General features: G+C 40.8%; 1 protein-coding gene across 1 annotated transcript in view; it reads left to right on the top strand.

Moving 5' to 3' along the window:
* The window catches only part of MAPK12 (mitogen-activated protein kinase 12), a 42,801-nt gene that overhangs the window by 14,785 nt on the left and 8,063 nt on the right, over nt 1-19,953 (top strand). Inside the window, exons 5-8 of the mRNA XM_074870090.1 lie at nt 9,902-9,931; nt 11,633-11,680; nt 16,854-16,968; nt 18,639-18,710. Coding sequence (XP_074726191.1) covers nt 9,902-9,931; nt 11,633-11,680; nt 16,854-16,968; nt 18,639-18,710 — 265 coding nt within the window. The remainder of the gene's footprint in view (nt 1-9,901; nt 9,932-11,632; nt 11,681-16,853; nt 16,969-18,638; nt 18,711-19,953) is intronic.

Here is a 19,953-nt window from a genome sequence, read left to right as displayed (position 1 = left end):
TGGGTTCCTGTCAGCCCACTTCTCCAGCCTGTGGGGATCTCACTAAGTGACAGCACAACTGTCTGGTATATGAACATTCCTCTCAGTTTTGTATAATTTGCTGACTTGCTGAGGGTGCACTCTGTTCCATCATCCAGGTCAGTAATGAAAATGTTAAACAGGACTGGCCTCAGTACTGACCCTAGGCGGGGCACTGCTAGTGATGGGCCTCCAGGGACATCCTGCCACTGGTCACAAGCCTTTGATCCAGGCAGTTCAGTCAACTGACTCAGTCAGCTCTGATCCAGGCAGTTCAGTCTACCTCCCTGTCCATTAATCTAACTCATGCTTCCTCTGTCTATGAGGGTGTTATGTGAGAGAGTTTCAGAAGCCTTGCTAGAATCAAGGTAAACAACACTGACTGCCCTTCCATCATCCACCAAGCCGGTCGTCTGCTCATAGAAGGCTAACAGGTTAACTGAGCATTATTTTCCCCTCTGTAAATCCATGTTGACTACTGTCAGTCACCTCCTTGTCCTTGTTATGTTTGGAAATGGTTTCCAGAATTATTTGCTCATTACCTTCCCAGAGAGTGAGGTATGACTGACTGGCCTTTAGTTCCTTGATCGTCTCCTTGTCATTTTTGAAGACATGAACAATATTTGCTTTCTTCCCATCATAAGGAACATCTCCTGATCACCATGACCTATTATTAAGTGGCCTCACAATGACCTTGGCCAACTTCCCTTAGCATTCATAAGTGCATCCCATCAGGGTCCAGGGACTTGTGTCTATCCAGTTTATTTCAGTATTCCCTATCTGATGATCCTCCACCAACGGTAGGTCTTCCTTGCTCCAGACTTTCCCAGTGGTCTCAGGGACCTATGATTTAGCAAATATTACTGGTAAAGATGGAGGAAAAGAAGACATTGAGTACCTTGGCCTTTTCCATGCCTCATGTCAGCTGATGCTCTGCCCCATTCAGCAGTGGGCCTGTGTTTTCCCTAGTTTTCTTTTTACTCCTAGTGTGCATGTAGAGGCCCTTCTTGTTGCCCTTTATGTCCCTCACCAGGTTCAGCACAAAGCTTCGCCTTCCCTAACTCCATCTCTGCATACTTGGACAGCGTCTCCACATTCCTGCTGGGTGACCTGACTCTGCTTCCACCTCATGTACACTTCTTATGTTTCAGTTTCCCTAGGAGCTCTTCATTCATCATGCAGGCCTCCTGCCACCTTCGCTTGATTTTGTCTTCTGCTGCCTGTTTTTGTAATGTGCTGGCATTTTAAACTGTGAAATTATGGAAGGATTCGTAAAAGACTAGAAGGGACCATTCAGATTTGTCTAGCTTTGAACTGCATAGGAAAGCTTCATCTTGTAGCTCTTCCAGTAAGTCACGACTTAGCTGGAACATGGCATCTGGGAAAAAGTAGTAATTTCAATGTAGAATTTTCTTATACTTGAACAAAAAGTATAACCAGACTCCATCCTTAAGTTAGTTGTTAGGCTTCTTCATGATTCTTCTTTCTTTTTTTTTTTTCCCAGAGAATAACCCTGAGTGTAAACCCAGTTAAGCCTGACTGCTAATCCCCACTCTTTCTCAGAAATAATGTTTATATTCATCTCTCTTTTATCTCTTGGATCTTATACTTCTGTGGACTGCAGAGCCAACAGCTGTAGCAAAGCAACATACCTTTTGAATTTTAGTGACTCTCACAAAGATGATTCTAAATGTATTAGCTGTCATATACTTTATGTTTTTCTTCCTCATCTTTCTCCTAAATACTGTTTATTATTGCTACTACTTTTTTCTTCTATTTGGCTTTTAAAACATGGACTGTGATTATTGAAGTTCATATCTTAAAATGTGAAAAGCAGATATACTTTAAGCTACCTGTCCATCTGTAACCTATATTAATGTGATATGAAAATGCTTCTCAATCTAGATTGATACTGCAATTCTTAAATTACAGAGTCTGCTTTTTGGATGTACAAAAATATAGATTATAAAAAGGCTATTACTTCTTTATTTTTTTCTTTTGGTGACACAATTCCAAGAGAAGAAAAACCTTGACCTAGCTCTGCAGGCTTCAGCCAAGTTCTCCTGCAGTGATGGCCATAAAATTCCCTTTGCTGTTCTGGAGAGGCACATTGTAACGAGGCTGTGTATGGCACTATCTGGAACTGAATGTCAGTCCTTGGCTGCTGCTTGCACTGTACAATTTTGGTTTTACAGTTCCATGCCTGCAACATGCAAAGTATGGGCATCTGCACTTGTACAGAGATAAGTGGAGTCGGTGTGCTGGAAGGTGTGTTGCATAGGGATGTGTTTGTGCAGTGGAAATACAGAACTGGTTTCGATACAGGAAGGTCTGGCACATCCATCAGGATGCTGATTCTTCCAGATCTATATTTGCATTGCCAAACACTATTAAAAATAAATATTGCAGGACAGCATGCTGTTCCTGGGCAACGACATCAGGAACAGCATACCCAAGTTTCCTTTGTCTCTCAGTACTTAACAGATACAGAAAGGCAAGTAAATTGTTTTACTCCCATTGCAAAGCTTAGTAACTATACTCTGTTGTTGAGTCCTGCATTAATAATTTCTCTTTGACCCTACCTCGGATTTTGTGTTCTTCATTCAGTACATTTCACTCACACAGCCTTTTACATATGCAAAGGAATTATCCTTCTTACTCTACAGTTGTGCATTTAAATGCTTAATTTCCACTTTTCAAATGCAGAAACTAAAGCCAGGTTTGGGAAAATTGGCTTTATTTAAACTAGAGGAATTCACCTCCAATGTGGGCTGTGAACATGGAGTTATGATTTCAGTTTTGTAGTTAGTTCCCTAATTACAAAGCCATGTCCTAATAAGTGTTTTCTCAAGGACCATGTAAGTGTAATGGTTTGTTTTGTTGCAGGTAACTGTCTGGGAAACAAGTTTCCAGCAGAGGCATGCTATTCACCAGAGATGAAAAACATCATTTGGGCTAATTTTACAGGCAAGCAAGATATGAACTGTAAAAAATTAGCTTGAGTTGAGTGTAGTGGAAAGGATGAATAATTAATTTAATTCCAGTGAAATGGCCTAGAAATGTATTTTGCACCTAATGGCCTAGATTACCTTGCAGAGGCCAACAGAGTGGAGTTTGTGTGTTTCAAAGGTTGACACTGAAGTCTGTTGGATCAGTAAATGTGGAGGGCAAGTGGAGCAACAGTGCATGGTTGACATACATCTGAAGAAAACAGAGCAGGAATTGGAGAGGATATATTGGGTTTGTGTGGCAATGTTTGGTAGCGGAGGGCTGCAGGGGTGGCTTCTGTGAGAAGGCACAGCCAGTTCCAACTGGCTCCAAGACAGACCCACTGCTGGCTAAATCTGAGCCCATCAGCAATGTTCGTGGCACTTCTGTGATAACGTATTTGAGGAGGGGTAAAAAACGCTGCACAGCAGCTGCGAGAGAAGACTGAGAAAATGTGAGAGAAAGAACCCGACAGACACCAAGGTCAGTCAGGAAGGAGAAAGGAGGGAGGTGCTGCAGGTGCCAGAGCAGAGATTCCCCATGATGAAGACCATGGTGATGCAGGTTGCCCCCCTGAAACCAATGGAGGACCGTGTCAGAGCAGATATCCACCTACAGCCCGTGGAGGACCCTGTGCTGGAGCATGTGAATGTGCCCTGAAAGAAGCTGCAGCTGATGGAGAGCCTGTGCTGGAGCAGGCTCCTGGCCAGTTTTGTGGCAAGACCTGTGGCCCACAGGGGACCCACACTGGAGCAGTCTGCTCCTGAAAGACTGTATCCCACAGAAAGGACCCATGTTGGAGCAGTTCATGAAAGACTGTCTCCCGTGGGAGGGACCCCACACTGGGGCAGGGGAAGAGCGTGAGGAGGAAAGAACAGCAGAGACAACGCCTCATGAACTGACCACAATCCCAATTCCCCATCCATCTGCACCACTCCAGGGAAGGAGATAGAAGAGTGAGGAGTGAAGTTGAGCCTGGGAAGAAGGCAGGGCAGGTGGTTTTAGTTTTGGGTTTTGTTTCTAACTATCTTATTCTGTTATTAATTGGCAGTAAATTAAATTAATCTTCCCCAAGTTGATTCTGTTTTGTCCATGATGGTAATTGGTAAGTGATCTCTCCGTCCTTATCTTGACCCATGAGCTTTTCCACTGTATTTTCTCCCCCCTGTCCTGCTGAGGAGAGGGAATGAGAGAGTGGCTCAGTGGGTACCTGATGGCCAGCCAAGGTTGTCACCACAGAGAAAAAGAGCAGGAAACTCCTGATGTTCCCCACTATTCCCAAGATTTTATAAAAATGAGAGCAGTTGTCATTTCAATTACAAGGCAACCAGCAGGGATGCTGAGATAGTCCTAGTAAATTGGTACCTCTGGTTTCTGTAACTCTGTTAGATCTGTAAGAAGCTGTTCGCCTGAATATTTTGTCCCTTCCCCCACATTTTTTAGAGCACAACTGTACTTACCTCAAAATTATCAGCAGGAAATAAGATATTATTCAGCTACTAGACTCTGATGTTTTGTCATTTCCTATTGCGCAGCAAACATTTGACAAGTCTTTACTGTATCTGTTCCATTAAATTTTGGATTCTTCTTGAACCAATTCATCCAGCCACAATAACACACCTAGTTGGAAATATCTTGTGGTGGTTTGACCTTGGCTAAATGCTAGGTACCCACCAAGTCGCTCTATCACTTCCCCCCCTTCCCCCTTTTTTTCCCAAAAGGGCAAAAAGGGGAAAGAAAATAAGATAGGAAAAAACCCACAACCCTTGTGGGTAAAACAAAAGCAGTTTTAATGTAAGCAAAGTGAAGCAAAGGTCTCCACGCAGAAGCAAAAAAGAAAAAAACAGATTTATTCTCTACTTCCCATGAACAGGCGATGTCAGGCCTTCTCAGGAAGCAGGGCTCTGATACCCGTAGTGGTTGCCTCGGAGGACCAAGGGTGACCCCACCCCCTTCCTCCTTTCTCCCAGCTTTATACTGAGCAGACGTCATATGGTATGGAATATCCCTTTGGTCAGTTCGGGTCAGCTGTCCTGGTTGTGTCCCCTCCCAAGATCTTGCCCACCCCGTCCCACTGGGGGGGGGAAATGTCAGAAAGAGCCTTGGTGCTGTGTAAGCACTACTCAGCAGTAGCCACAACACCAGTGTGCTATCAACACCCTGCCAGCTCCCAACATAAAACACAGCACCATGAGGGCTGCTACAGGGGAAAACCAATTTCAGCTCAGCCAGACCCAGTACATATCTTTAAGAAATAGGAGTGGTCCATTGCTTGAGGGTCATTCTTGCAGCACTCTCTGTGTCAGGAAGTGGGTTAAGCTGAAAGCAGTATTGCTAGCATGCAGACTAAAAAGAAAATGGGTCAGTAATTTATGTCTACTTTTACTAATATCAGTAAGTTAGCTGTTTAAGAAAGGGTCTGCCAAGTTTTGCGTAATAATCTTGTACTTTTTAAAGTCTACTGTATCTGGATTAAAGACAGCCCATCTGTCTTAGATTACATTTTTGGTGGGATGGGGGGAAACAAACCATACTCAGCACTCAGTTGAGGCATTATAAGGGAATACATGCAATGCCTGGGAAGGAGGAATAGGCCACTGTGTAGATCTTTGTTGTAAAAACTCTTTCAACTTCCCAAGCTTAGCCTCTCATGTTTATAATGCATATTATTTTTTTGCACCTTTTAACTTTGATGAACTATTTTGCAGTGGTTTTTTGGTGTTAAAGATGTTACCTGCAATATGCATTTGTCTTTTGTGTAAGTACATAAGCACTTTCTGGTATCTGTATTTATGTCTGGTCAAAGGCAAGAAGGCTGTTCATCATTTTTGTCACATTGCATACTTCTATTGTAACAACCCGTTTACATGTGACAGTTAAATGCATGTAGAAAAAACTCTGTGTGAGTGATGTATTGTGAAGGGATAAGAGATTTTTGCTAAACCCCAGGTCAGTTCCTTGTAGGCCTCGTTTCTATATTCTGCATGTAGACTGGTTCTGAATTGGTTGTATATCAAAATGCTCAACAGGCTTCATTTTAAAAGGATAAATTGAGGTCAATAGAAAGTTCATACTGAGTTCAGGAAGATTTGTATCAAGCCCTTAGGTCTTTGCTCTGTAAGTCTATACAGTCCTTGTTTGTCAGTTAGTTCCCGTTCTTGCTGTTTTACTGTCTTCTTTCTATAGAGAATGAAATACTCATTTCCTTTCTTTGGTGAGCCTTGTAATTTATCAGAATTTAACTTCATCTGTGGTAGGAAAAAACAATGTGATTTGACACCGCTTAAAAACAATTATGTGCCTCTCCTTTGTTTCCTAGTCAGGCCTTAGTCTGGAATTAAATTTTATTGAAGTATGAGCTTGCAACTTAGAAGGGCTTTCATCATTTTTTTGTTTGACAGAAAAGCTGTGTATTGTCAAATAGTACAGAAGGCAAGCTGAACATAAATGTCTTTATGTGGGTGGAAAGGGGCCAGAGCTTCCAGCACTTTCAGTCTTGGGTTCCTCTTCTGCAGGAGTGCCAGTTGGGTTCCTGTTTGTAGAGGTCTGGGGAGGTGGGTGGCAGTCCTGTTTCTTTATTTTTACAGTATCTGGGAATGGACAGATAGCTCTTGGGCCATATAAACACCTGTTCAAGCTTCTTTTGCCATACTCATGGTAATTACTTGCTCTAGTTCTCTCCCTATGTCATCTCTATTTACTGTCTTTTGTTCATGTTTATGTTGTTCTTTCTGATTCTCTGCTTTTCCTTCCCCCTCTCACCCATTTCAGTTTTTCTCACCCTCTTCAGTTTTTCCTTCCCTGCCAAGTCACTCCTCATTTTCATTTTGCATGCTGCCTAGAATACTTTCTCCTGAGTCTTTTCTAATTCCCTTTTGATTAGTTTTTTATTTTGTGTAGAGATTGCATATACAGACAAGAATGCTTAGAATTTAGACAACTGTTGGATAGCTTCCTAGCACAATCTGAAGGTTGCATTCAAGGATTTATGCATGCTCCCAAAAATTGTCTTTGGGATAATGCACGGAGCTCCTGTGCTCCCAGGCACTTTGCTCACATTAACTGGGTTCTTGAATCAAATGTTGTTCAGGTGAAGTGGTAGTAACATTGTGAAGGATGTGTCTGCTCTGGTCTGGATGTCTTTCCCATGTTAAACGTGAAAAATCTGTCAATAAATGGATAATTTAATGAGGAGAATCAGTAAGAATAGAATCTTGTTTCAGAACGCTCTTGAAATGAAATGGAAACTTTTCTGAATGAAGACTGGCATAGTTCCAGTGCTGCTACCTGCCAGAAGATAATAAAATGCAGTTAAAAAAGCACTGCTATTGTTAGAGAAACACTGCAGCACAGCACCAGTATTTCAGCTTACGGAAAGGCTGATGTGTACATTAGCACCAGGAATAAGTACTATTTCAGGTCATTTCAGTAGTGTTGTATTAAGAGGAGTGTTTAGAAAATATAGGAGCTCTCCCCAAAGTGTTAACATGATTTTGGGGCTGTGAACACTCATAAAACCTTCAGTGGGGTGAGAACGCCAGTGAAACCACGCTCTTCCCCCCAAACAAGTGAGATTTACTTTTAACTAAAACTCTGAAGGGTGCAGTCCTTTTAATTCCTGTTTCTGCATGCCACATTCTTAGGTGCAGAAATTCCTGGGTCTGCCAGTTATTTCCTTGCTGTGTACAGTCATACCAGTGAAAATAGCCTATAGAATATTTTAAGCATCTGCTCTGGAAAATCACGAGGCTTCAGTAAGAAGACACTGAAATGATTTAGAATGCAAGTAGTCATTGTGATATCCTTGATCGAGATGGTTATTGGCAGAAGACATAATCTTTTTCTTCATTTGTTGAGAGTCTAACTACTTACAGATACTTTTTTTTTTTTTTTTTTTTAAAAAAGGCATGTAGACTCTCTCTGGTCTCTGCATACAAATGACAAACTTCGTCTTTCTGTATCTGGTTCTTTCCATCCTGACCCTCTTCATGCACATGCATGACAGATACAGCATTTCATAGTTCTTTGTTTGCTGTAGTGGTTTTACAGCCTACATGCTGGGGAGCAGCCCTGCGCCCTCAGCCCCTTGTGTCTGCCCCAGGAAATCCTGTAAAGCACTATGGCATTTCCTATGGGTGATGTTAAACCTTGCCTAATCTGCAAGTGCTCTGCAGCAGGAACTGCTCTACCGCAAATAGTAAGACCTGCACGGACTTGGGCACGACAGTCAGCAGTGTGCCTGTGCAGCAGCAGAGCCCTGCCACGATCTGGGCTGGGTTGGTAAAGATGTAGGCAGAGGGTTAAGGGAAGTGATTTCCACCCCCCCACCCCCACCTCTTGTCAGAATTTATAAGACTACATCAGGAGCTCTGTGTCAGGTGTAAGAGAGGAAAAAGTAAATGTCAGAGATTTTATTTTTGTTCAGTCACTGCTTTAAAAACTTGGTGCCTTAAAGCCAGATCTTGTGCTGCTTAGGTTGTATGGGTTTTGTTTAAGTTCAGAAACCTAAGTCTGAAATGCACATTGGATCTGTCTGAAGAAATTGGCTTTGATCTGTAGCTTTGCTTTCTTTTCCCTGGTCCTCTCATCAGGTGGGCTATGAGGATCCCTTTGCAGAGGGACTGTTGTATTTACAAGGTTAATTGCTCATCTTCATGGCTTCTGGGGAAGAAGACAACAGTTGCTGGGGCTACGGCTGGTTGGTAGTTACCTTGCAAAGTTCAGTGCTTCTGTGCATCTCTGTGATGCTGTGCCAGCTGTCCTGGTTGGTCTTTCCTGGCTCTGACAGCTGATTCCCAATAACTCTTTTCTCAATTACTGACCCGTTCTTCAGGGTGGAATAAAATGAAAACTCTCCAGGTGAAGCTGGTGGGATTCGCATCTGGGGACTTTTTTAAAAAGCTTTTATTGTTTTCATGTTTCTTGGTGTCAGTAGTATGAGCTCCCATCAGTAGTATGGTCTGTGGGGTTTTCAGAGCAGTTCTCCACATGTGAAGTGAACAGTACTAGTACGTCCCAGGCCGGTCCTGGAAAGCATGTTCTCAGTTCAGAACAACTTTCTGCGTTTCAGTCCTTGCAAAAGAGATACCTATGTCTGAACTAGTTACTAGAGGTTCGTGATGAAAATATTGTCCATGATGAAAATAGTCTCTTTTAGGGCATCATTCGGCTGGTGAGAGGAACTACATACCTCAGTAGGGAGCATTTGAGAACGGTCATGGGTGCAGACATCTGTATTTGGTCAGATGTCTTCACAAAAGAAATAATCCTAGGTGTCCAGTTTGTTGGTTTGACATTTGTGAGCCCTTTAATAGGTCACTGGAAGGATGATGAAAATGTTCAGGTAAAGGAGAATGTCTTGTAACATGACCTCTTCATGTTTCATTGAGGAAGTATTGAAGCATGTAAGTGAGACTTCTCAGTTAAAACCTTGACTGGCCTTCATCCTGGTCTTAAATGATGTCTTAAAACTCAGTGCTGCCGGAGCATATGAATCTAAACTATGGTGGCACACCAGAGACATCTATTGCAAGATAGCATGTCTGATATATAAAATAGCAGGATTTATTTTGGTACATATATATATATCTAGCAATGCCAAAAATTAACTGGAAATGGGATTTTATCTATGGGAAGAGTTAAAAAAAACTATACAATCTGTTGCAGTACTCAAACTGATTTACTGGTTTCTCATTATTGGGGAAGAGGAATGGCAAAATCCTAGTTTAATTATCTGAACATTAAAAACATAGCTAAAAAGATCTTCTGTGCAATCAATAAACATTTCCTGATTTCAGATTACTTTAGCACCATGAAAAAGTACTTCCTCCCCTGTCCCAGTCAACTTCTTAAATTCAGGACCTCATTAACTAAAAAATACTCTCTCTTTTTACAGTATATTCATTCATCAGGCATAATTCACAGGGTAAGTGGAAACAATATATAAGATGTTGGTAATGTGAGTGGTGTTTGTGTATAAGCATGCTCATAAATATGCTTGAAATTCTGTTTATTGTGTCTCAGTTTGATGATGCCATTGGTTTGTTCAATAGGAACAAGAGGTGGTATAGCTACATCAGTGTAAGTTGGGCACTTGGGTTGCACTGAATACACCTTAGATTTGGATTTCTAAAATTGCTTTGTGAAGTTGAGTTGTAAGTCCCCACAAGAGCAAATAGTGTCTAAATTGAGATGGAGAAGAGGTTTTTTCTGGCCTTTTTTAAAAATAAAGATTAAACTTTTAAAAACAATGTTTAAATTAACATCATGTTAATGTTCGAAGTTGGGGGAAGGATGAAAACATAGAAATTGAAGAAGTAGTCCAGAATTTTAGAGCCTTGAAAACCTCATTTTTTTCTGAGAGAAATTAGGCATCTGATTCTTTTTGAATCCCTGCTGTGTCTAAAGTCCACATAAAATCACTTTTGCACTGTGAAGAAGGAGTTCTGAATGATGCCCTCATGGTACCAAACAACATAACTACCCAAAACTGCATCAGAACAGTAGAAACTGTCTGTCTGTAATAAAGTATCAGGAGCACCACAGAAAGTGCAGCTTTAAGTTGGACATGGAAAGTACACAAACTGCCAAAATAATTTAATAAATTGATATTTTTATTTCTACAACACAGGTTCATGGTCTAAATTTACAGTTGCTTAGACTTTTTCTAAGCTCCCTCTTGATGACTCTTGAGTTTCTTGGTTTCATTACAGTTCTTTGCAACAAATTGTTTCTCTCCAAGGCCCCTCTGATTTTAAAGCATCTTTGTATAAAACAGGTGGATGCCTCTTAAAAAGTTCAGAGAGAAGATTCGTTTAAATGTCTTGTGCCAAAGTGTGTCAAACAAAGGTTTGAAAAAGCTGAAGGAAAATTTATTTCTGTTTTTTTTCTTCTTTTTGTAACTGTGAATGTCTAAGAGTCATATATACATATAGAGTCATATATATATTATTTAGTCATATATAGAGTCATATATATATTTATAACTGTGAATGTCTAAGAGTTGCAAAATCTTCTTAGTCATTGCCAGTACTCTTGCCTTTGCTGCTAAACTTAGAAGTACAACTTTGGAAGATCATTAGCAGCCTCTACAGTAGCTAAAGAGGAGTGGTTTTTTTTTCATGTTGCAGTCTCCATTCAGTCGACTTTGTTAAGAAATTGGTTTTCCCACAGAAGACAGCATAGGCTTTTATGTAAAATCTTTTTTGATTACTTCTAAGTCTATGAGGGTATGGAACCTTTTAAAAGCATATTTTGATACACAGTTATGTATAGTCCAGAAATATATATGTGAATTCTTAATTTGTGGTGTGCAACAAATTTAAGTCCAGACCCCACTCATGGTAACATGAGTGAGTTCCTTCACTGGCAAGTATTTTCCTGACTTCTAGCAGAAAAACAGTTGGTTTGTCTGGGGGGAAAACATACTGGAAAAAAGCCAAACATATGCAAGTTTGTGTCTTATTTGTTATATTTAACTTTCTGATTAGATTATGACATTGTTTTACCTGTTGCTTTTCCAAGTAGTTGTATGAAAACCATTAAACCTAAATAAAAGAAAAAAAGTGTGCTTTGTTGTGCTTGCTGTAAAATAAGTAAATAACATCCATTTCAAATCTGATGACAGGATCTAAAGCCTGGAAACTTGGCAGTGAATGAAGACTGTGAATTGAAGGTAGGATATGTTTATTTGGAAAAAAAAAAAAAAAAAAAAAAAGTCAGATGTATCAGAAATACACCACAGAAGACAGCAGGTGCAACAGCTGTAATCTCGCTGGCTGGTTTCAGTGATGGGCCAGGCTTTCAGCCCATGGGCTTTCAGGAGTCATGGAGAAATAGGGAAACGCTGGAAAATTAAAGGGAAGATCAGATGGGCAGTGGTAAAATCTCGGAAAAAAATTACAGGAAACTGCTCCGTATAAGTATTTTCCCATTTGTCTGACCTCAGTCACCACAAGAATAATTAAATATTTACTTAAGAAATAAAGCCCTGAATAGTGAGAATCTATTCACGTCCTATTTGTATGTTCTTGACTGACATAAATGTGTATTTCATATGAATGGCAGAGATCAAGCTAGAAATGTTGCCCAAAATGTCCCAGCTGAAAACATCCAGTCCAGATAGGACACTCTGGGAAGCTGGTACCCAGTGCTAACAGGGGAGAGATGGGGGTTGTCTTCAGGATATAGAGAAAGATTTCTGGTGAGGAAGTCAGTGCCACGGGTTATTACATTCATGGCATCACTGGAGCACCTCCTAACTTGGGTCCCTGCAGCTGGGTGAAGGGTAGTGTAAGAACTGAAACTGCTTCTGCAGGTTTGGCATTGACAGCAGTCCACGCCACAGCTGTGTGCCCGCACCAAGTGTGTGTGTGTGACATTAATGGTCACCCTTTTCTTGTGTGATGTGTATGTTGCAATGAATACTGGTATACAGCCTGCAATCCCAAGCACAGATACAGGCTGGGTGATGAGTGGATTGAGAGCAGCCCTGCAGAGAAGGACTTGGGGGTATTAGCAGATGGAAAACTGAATGAAATGACCCAGCAATGTGCACTCGCAGCCCAGATAGCCAACTGTATCCTGGTCTGCATCAAGAGAAGTGTGGCCAGCAGGTTGAGGGAGTTGATCCTCCCCCTCTGCTCTGCTCTCGTGAGACCCCACCTGGAGTACTGTGTCCAGCTCTGGGGCCCCCAACATAAGAAGGACATGGACCTGCTTGAGTGGATCCAGAGGAGGCCACGAAGATGATCAGGGGGCTGGAGCACCTCCCCTGTGAGGACAGGCTGAGAGGGAGACCTTATAGTGGCCTTCCAGTACTCAAAGGGGGCTACAGGAAAGGTGCGGAGGGACTCTTCATCAGGGATTGTAGTGATAGGATGAGGGGTAACAGTTTTAAAGTGAGAGAGGGTAGATTTAGATTAGATGTAAGGAAGAAATTCTTCACTGTGAAGGTGGTGAGACACTGGAACAGGTTGCCCAGAGAAGCTGTGGATGCCCCCTCCCTGGCAGTGTTCAAGACCAGGTTGGACGGGGCTTTGAGCAACCTGGTCTAGTGGAAGGTGTCCCTGCCCATGGCAGGGGGGTTGGAACTAGATGATCTTAAGGTCCCTTCCAACCCAAACCATTTTATGATTTTTATGCAGTCACTCAACTAAAAATACTTTTCAGGAAAAAATCATGTCATGGCTACGGTCAGATAACCAGCAGGAGAACTGGTTTTATGACATGTTGCAGCTAATCACTTCAGAGAAGCATGAGAGGAATCACATACTGCTCACCACAAATGAGAACATCTTACTTCTTTAAAAGTGATTCCTTCTGCACTGTTACAACTAATAGTAGTATCAACTGCACATAGACTAGAGTGTGTTTCATAGCAGGAATATGTCAGTTCTGCTTCATTTTTGCTCTTAATTGAAGTAATGAGAAAAAAAATCATTAAAGGGAGACAATTCCTCATAAAACCTTCTGTAGTTCAGCTATTAGCTCTTTCTGCTGCTGCACTGCAAGACAGGTGCATTTCATGGCATTTTTTTGTATTACCTCATTGCTGCTTCTCCGAAGTGGGGCAGCTATTGGCATGTACCATGACTCCCTTCGTCCTACCCATCAGGGCTTCTCTCCAAATATGGGTAGGATGATGGTGCACACCCACACCCTTCTGTGTCCTGATATGTAAGTACATTTAGATCTTGTGGCCAAGGTTTCCTCCCTAAGAAACATAAGACTTCATGAGAGTAGTTCAGTTACGTGAGAATTCCAGTTTTGAACAAATATAAAAAGTCTAACTACAAACTGGGAGATACAGAAGATCAAAGGTTGTGAAGCACTCCCCTAATTACATAAAATAAAAGTTGATGCAACACTGCAAAAATGGTTTTTAACATACAATATACAAACTATATACTTGCATGTAGCTGTTGTAATGCAATTTTTTGCTCTTTGGAGACTGACCTGATTATTTAGATTCCTGTCATTTCCCTATGTAACACAAAAAGCCATTGTCTTCTCCAGGCTTGTAGGTGGCCAAATGGTGAGTGGATCCCAGGGTGACTGGGGAAAAAAAGAATCTAGAAAAAAGCAGTTGTACCTGTTTCTCTTCCCCGCCCCCCCAGCTGTGCAATTACATTTTGAGGTGCAGCCCAGGTCTAAGACATTCTTCCATGATACAATCACTGTATCTCTTTATTTAACACAACTTATTTTTCTGTTACCTTGAACATCTTTAAGCTTTTAGATAAACTGAGGCAGATAATTCTGTATCAGAACACAGTTTTGTGAAATGATGAGAAAATGTAGCATTTAGCTTTAGTTTTGTTTCTTGACTCTCAGAGCGAAATTATGATGTCCCTGGTTGTACAATAAGCTCTGATAGCATATGCAGAAGTGTAGATTTGCAATTAGGAAATTCTGGTTGTCAAAAGACAACTCCGATCTATAAACAAAAAGCAAACTATAGTATGTTGAGAAGTGTAGATAAAAAATATCAAGGCAAGGATTTAACTGAAATCTCTTTTACACTAAAGGAGTTGAATTGACTTCCCCTGCATGCCAGCATTCGGATGCAATGGACAGGATGTGACCCCGCTCTAAGAGTGTTCTTCTGAAGTCAGTTTATGTGGGCACAGGACCACGCTGCCAGGGATAGTCCAAGCCTTTTCCCCCATGTTTGTGCACTCAGCAGCTTCCCTTGCATCAGCTCCAGTGGCAATGAGGCTGTAGGCAGGTTGGAACAGTTCCTTGAAGTGGTAATTAAGAAGAAATCAGTTTTGTTTTTCACAATGAGCTTTCTGGCTCCCTCATCTGATGCTCTCAACTGCTACAGAGTAATCAGAAAAGTGACAGTGAAAGGTGCATGAGGGGAAATCACTGCCCTTTCTGCAGTCTCAAAGTTACAAGATATTTTTGCTAGGGTTACTGAAGCAAGTTAGGAAGATTAAGTTTGCTGAGTAGAAGGGGGGCTTGTCCTTGAGGAGCTGAGGAAATTTGCGCTCTCTTTCATAATTTCTGTATTACAGAAAAGATTTTCAAACTTGTTTTGAAAATTGCTTTGGAAGTTCCAGCTGAAAAGTTGAAGATTGGAGTATGAGAAAAATAGTTTCATGTGAAGATTATTGTTGGAAGTGGTTAATATATTAAGTACTAACAGGATACACTTGTTTCTGGGCCTAATGATATGTAAATTAAAAGAAATCCCGAAGTTAATATACAATGCGCAAAAATTCTTGCTGATGTTTTCTGCTTTTACAAAAATACAAACCCGAATATTTTAGCTGTTTCCACTTCCAAGTGTCACAAGCCGTAGTATGGAAAATGCCTAAAAAGCTGTGACAGTATAGATGGTACCCCATGTGGCTTTTGACCTGTTACATAAGACTTCCTTTTGTTTTCCACCCTTCCTCTTGTGTTATTGAGAAAGCATAATGTGTGCTGTATATGTAGAATAAATTTGAAATCTGTAATAAAAGTGTATTTTGCTATTGCAAATATTTTCAGTCCAGTAAATCTTCAGTACCAAAGAATTGGCTGTAATCAAGTGCGTTTTATTAGTAAGAATAAAAATCTCTCCCTTTGCATCCTATTCCTGTTTTTAAATTGGTAGGTAATCAGCAGTTATGGGGAAAACATGTAAATGGTATTTCAAGTATGGCAATAAAGATAAGCCATAACATTTTATACTCTTGATCTATGAATGAAAATATAATTTTCCTTTCTGTTAGTGCCAGGGAATGATGAAACTATCCTGAAATATTTTAAAAAGTTTAATTACCGAGAGCATTACTAAAACATAACTCGTGGTATAGTAACGCACAGGTGCTCCTAGTAAAAACTTTTTCCCTGTCAGTATATATATATGAAGCCTGATACACATCGAAACTAGTGGCTGTTCATGCAAAGCTACATATTCAGCTATCTGTGGATGATGATGATTTATTTTAAGTAGACTTTACTTACCCAGGCCCCTGCTTCTTGTTAGGAGCGTGAACTTCTGATAAACATGAACTGACTGTAATTCCAGGGGTGGAATTTTCTTGCTGTTGGCCACATCTTTCAACACCATCTTTTGATGGTCCATGCAGGTGGGCCTTATTAAGCCAATTTTGTAGAAGTTGACAAAAGGCTGTAATGTTCATTTTTAATCTTGCTGCTGTACACATTGCTGTATCTAGAGGTAAATATCTGAGAGTCTTAGAAATAAGCTGAGTTGTGCATAATCCCTTAAAAAAATTGCACTGACCTTGCTTTCCTTACAGAGGGTTATTCTGTAGTTGATGCAGTAGGTTGGAAAAAACTCGGTGGGACTGAATAATAGTAATTTCCTAATCTTGTTGAAGATTTTCAATGTGACCTAGAGGAAGTCTTCCCTTGTATGAGTTACTCATAAAATGGAAATAATGATAACTCCTTACTTCAGAATATTATTGAAACGCACTTTTGAATTGTACCACCTGGAATATGACAGCAAAGAATACCATCTAAGATAGGTGCTTGTTTTTTAGCCCTAACATGATACAATGGTGATTCCATGGCCAGGGAACATTTTGCATTGAATGTGACCAGTATCTTTTTAATTAATAATTGAAGAATCTATTATTTTCTTACTGGTTTTGCAGCTTTTCATGTTGCTATAGGAATATCTAACTTGGAGAAAAAAATTGTAAAGCTCCTTGCTACTTCTGTCTTCATTTTTAAAATGAGAACAAGACACTTCAGTGAGAAAAAGATACAAAAATAAACCAGTCTCTGCAGATTGCTCCAGTTCTTTCATTTTCCACATTTGTAAAGTTTGTATGAAACAGATAATTAGCTGTCTGATCAGGATGTTCTTTGTGCTTCCACTACAGATTCTGGATTTTGGATTGGCAAGGCATACAGACAGTGAGATGACCGGTTACGTGGTTACAAGGTGGTACAGAGCCCCAGAGGTCATACTTAACTGGATGCATTATACGCAAACAGGTCAGCATCTCTTCAGAAAAGTCTTAACAGAGCTTAACCATTCACTGAATCAGGCAATTATAAGCATGTCTTTGTTTCTGAAGTGAATGAGAAATTGGCGGTGGAGATGACCGTATAATTATGCAAAACTTTCTTGTAGATAAATTGCAGGTAATCATTTGGTGGTTGTGAGTTTGGGGACTTGTTTGTATATTTTCTGAGTGTAACAGAAAGTGCCAAGGTGATTGGAAAAAAGTGATACAAACGTATACAGGTGTGACAGTCTGGTCTGTGTTCTTGTGTTCTGCACTGACTGTCATCTTTCTGCAAAGATGTGCTGATTGTAACTCGGACAGGAGAAGATGGCAGAAGGAGGGAATTCAAGTGACACTAGGATAGCTATGGAAGTTTTTGAAAGCATTGAAAATTTACTTCCCACGTGCATCTACCTGTTACTGAGAAGCTGATTCTGCATATGTCATGGTTTGAGCCCAGAGGGCAACTGAGCACCACGCAGCCATTCACTCACCCCTTCCCCTCCCCAGTGCTGGGAAGGAGAAAATGAAGCAAAAGGCTCAGGAATTTAGATAAGGACAGGGACAGGTGTCACCCATTAAAAGACAGACTTGTTAGGCAAAAGACAGACTCTTTGGGGGAAGAAAAAAGAACATCACTTTAATTCAAACACTAACAAAAACAACGCCACACAGAGTGGGACAGTGAGAAGCGTTACCACATCTTAAAAACACCTCCCCACACCCCTCCCTTCTTCCCTTTTAGTTTTGTTCCTGATGCCTCTACCTCTTCCTTCCAATGATGTGGGGGCAGGGAATGGGGGATTTTCCGTCAGTCCACCGCTCTTTCCTCCTGGGGGGGGAAGTACTCCCCCACATTTCTTCTCCTGCTCCACCTGGCTCCCCTCTCACAGGAGACTCCTCCGTGAACTTTCTCTGGCTTGAGTCCTCGGGCTGCAGACGTTCCCATGCTGCTCCAGCGTGGGTCACCCCCACATGTTGCAATCCTCCCAGCACTGAACTACAGTAGCGGGGGTGGCTTCTTCCCTCAGAGTCCTGGCCTTCTTCGGGCACAGATGCCTGCTCTGGTGTTGGGGCCCTCCACAGGCTGCAGACAGATCTCTGCTCCACCATGGACCTCCGTGGGTGGCAGGGGGGTGGCCCTGCCGTCTCACCACGGGATACAGGGGAGCCTGTGCTCCAGCTCACCCCCCCCCCTTCCTCCTCCTTTCCACTGATGTTGGTGTTTGCATAGGTGTCCTTCTCTTCCTCACAAGTCCCAACCCCTCCCAGGTTCCCCTGCTTAATACGTTATCGCAGAGGTGCATCTAATTGGCTCGGCCTTGGCCAGAGGCAGGTCCAACTTAGAGCTGGGGGAGCTTCAAGAAGCTTCTCATAGGGGGCCACCACTGTAGCCCCCTCTCCCACTACCAAAAACCCACCACACAAACCCAGCACAGCATATTACCAGATTATCTCCAGTTTGCTAATTAGAAAGGCTGGTAGTTTCACCTATACTGTTCATCATAGTAGGCAAGGCACTCATTTATTTTATAACAGGCTATATATAAAGGGGAATTTTACACTTCTTTAAAATATGTTTTAAATTAAATTTTATGTACATTTAAATGGACAAGTGTTCAGCAATTTAATGTGATGATTGGTCTTTTTTTACAGTTGACATCTGGTCTGTGGGCTGTATAATGGCTGAGATGATAACAGGGAGGCCTCTGTTCAAAGGAAATGATCGTATCCTTCAGTGAATTTATGATACTACTGTAAGAAAATGATGAGAGGTTCTTGTGTGATACAGTAGGCCTGTTCAAAACCTGATGAGCATAAATTGAAATGAATAGTAAAATGGTTTGTACCTTTCTCATTAATTGGTTATTTGATATCTGTATGACTTCTGCACATCTGCCAATTAAAACTTGTATTACTGAACTTTTTCAATAGAGAAAGAGAGGTGATCTTTGAATCATGTCTCAGATCATCAGGTAAAAGGTTCTGTGATGATACAAGAGGCATATTTTGATTTTTTTAGTAATAGGTTCCACAATTCCAGAACATGCACAGAAGATTCTGCTGTAGTATGCGGACTTATGTGTGCTGGTCCATTTCATGCTTTTTGAGACTTTTACAAAAATGTTATGTAAGTAACATCTAGTAAAATGTTTTAGATTTACAGAAGACATCTAGTCCTATAATTTCATTGCTGATGAATTGAGAAAATAATTAAGATTAAGCTGTAATTCAACCTCAAGTGATACTTCATTGGCAGTAATAGTTGCGATAGTTAATAGGGGATGGTGTTAATAGAAGACAGCAAGAATTTTTTGCTTTTTTTGTGTGTCCAAGCTCTGTATGTTTGTCAGCTCAGCCTAATCATTTTGCACTGCTTTTCCCCTTGTGAAGTTCCAGTAAATAAATCACTTACTTGCAAATACTTGTTTACAGAATCACTGAATCACAATTGTTTAGTTTTAAGTTACATTTGTATTTAAGTTCATACATGTAAGATTACAACTTCATTGCATGGATCATATTCTTGTTTTATGAGGAAAAACATAAAAGAGGAAGATTGCATTCACCAAAAAAATGATGGGGACTACGGAAAAGTAGAATACATCAAATTATTTCAGGTGTACAGATTTTAAGTACACGTTAGTTCTTAACAAGAAAATACTAAAATGCCTGCTAAAGAACAGCCGTTGAATAACACATAGCATTTCTCAACTAATGCTAACCTTGAGCATTCTGATACATAAGTAAGAAAATGAATGAGTCATGATTTTCAAGTTGCACTGTAAATGAAAGAGTGGAAAAGCTAGTATTTTAGTCATACTGGGTTTTGGAGATTTCAGAACTGTTGGCTGAAGTTCTGCGTCCTATGTTATGAAGGAAACTATCCCAGCATAATAGTCCTTGATGGCCTTTGAGTATACAAATCAGTATTACCTGTTAGGGAAATACAGCCATGGGTTCAGCTTTG

The sequence above is a fragment of the Strix uralensis genome, chromosome 5 (assembly GCF_047716275.1).
Source record: "Strix uralensis isolate ZFMK-TIS-50842 chromosome 5, bStrUra1, whole genome shotgun sequence".
In the NCBI taxonomy this organism is placed as follows: Eukaryota; Metazoa; Chordata; class Aves; order Strigiformes; family Strigidae; genus Strix; species Strix uralensis.
The sequence above is the reverse complement of the archived record's forward strand: the minus strand, read 5'-3'. Positions and strand labels throughout refer to the sequence as shown.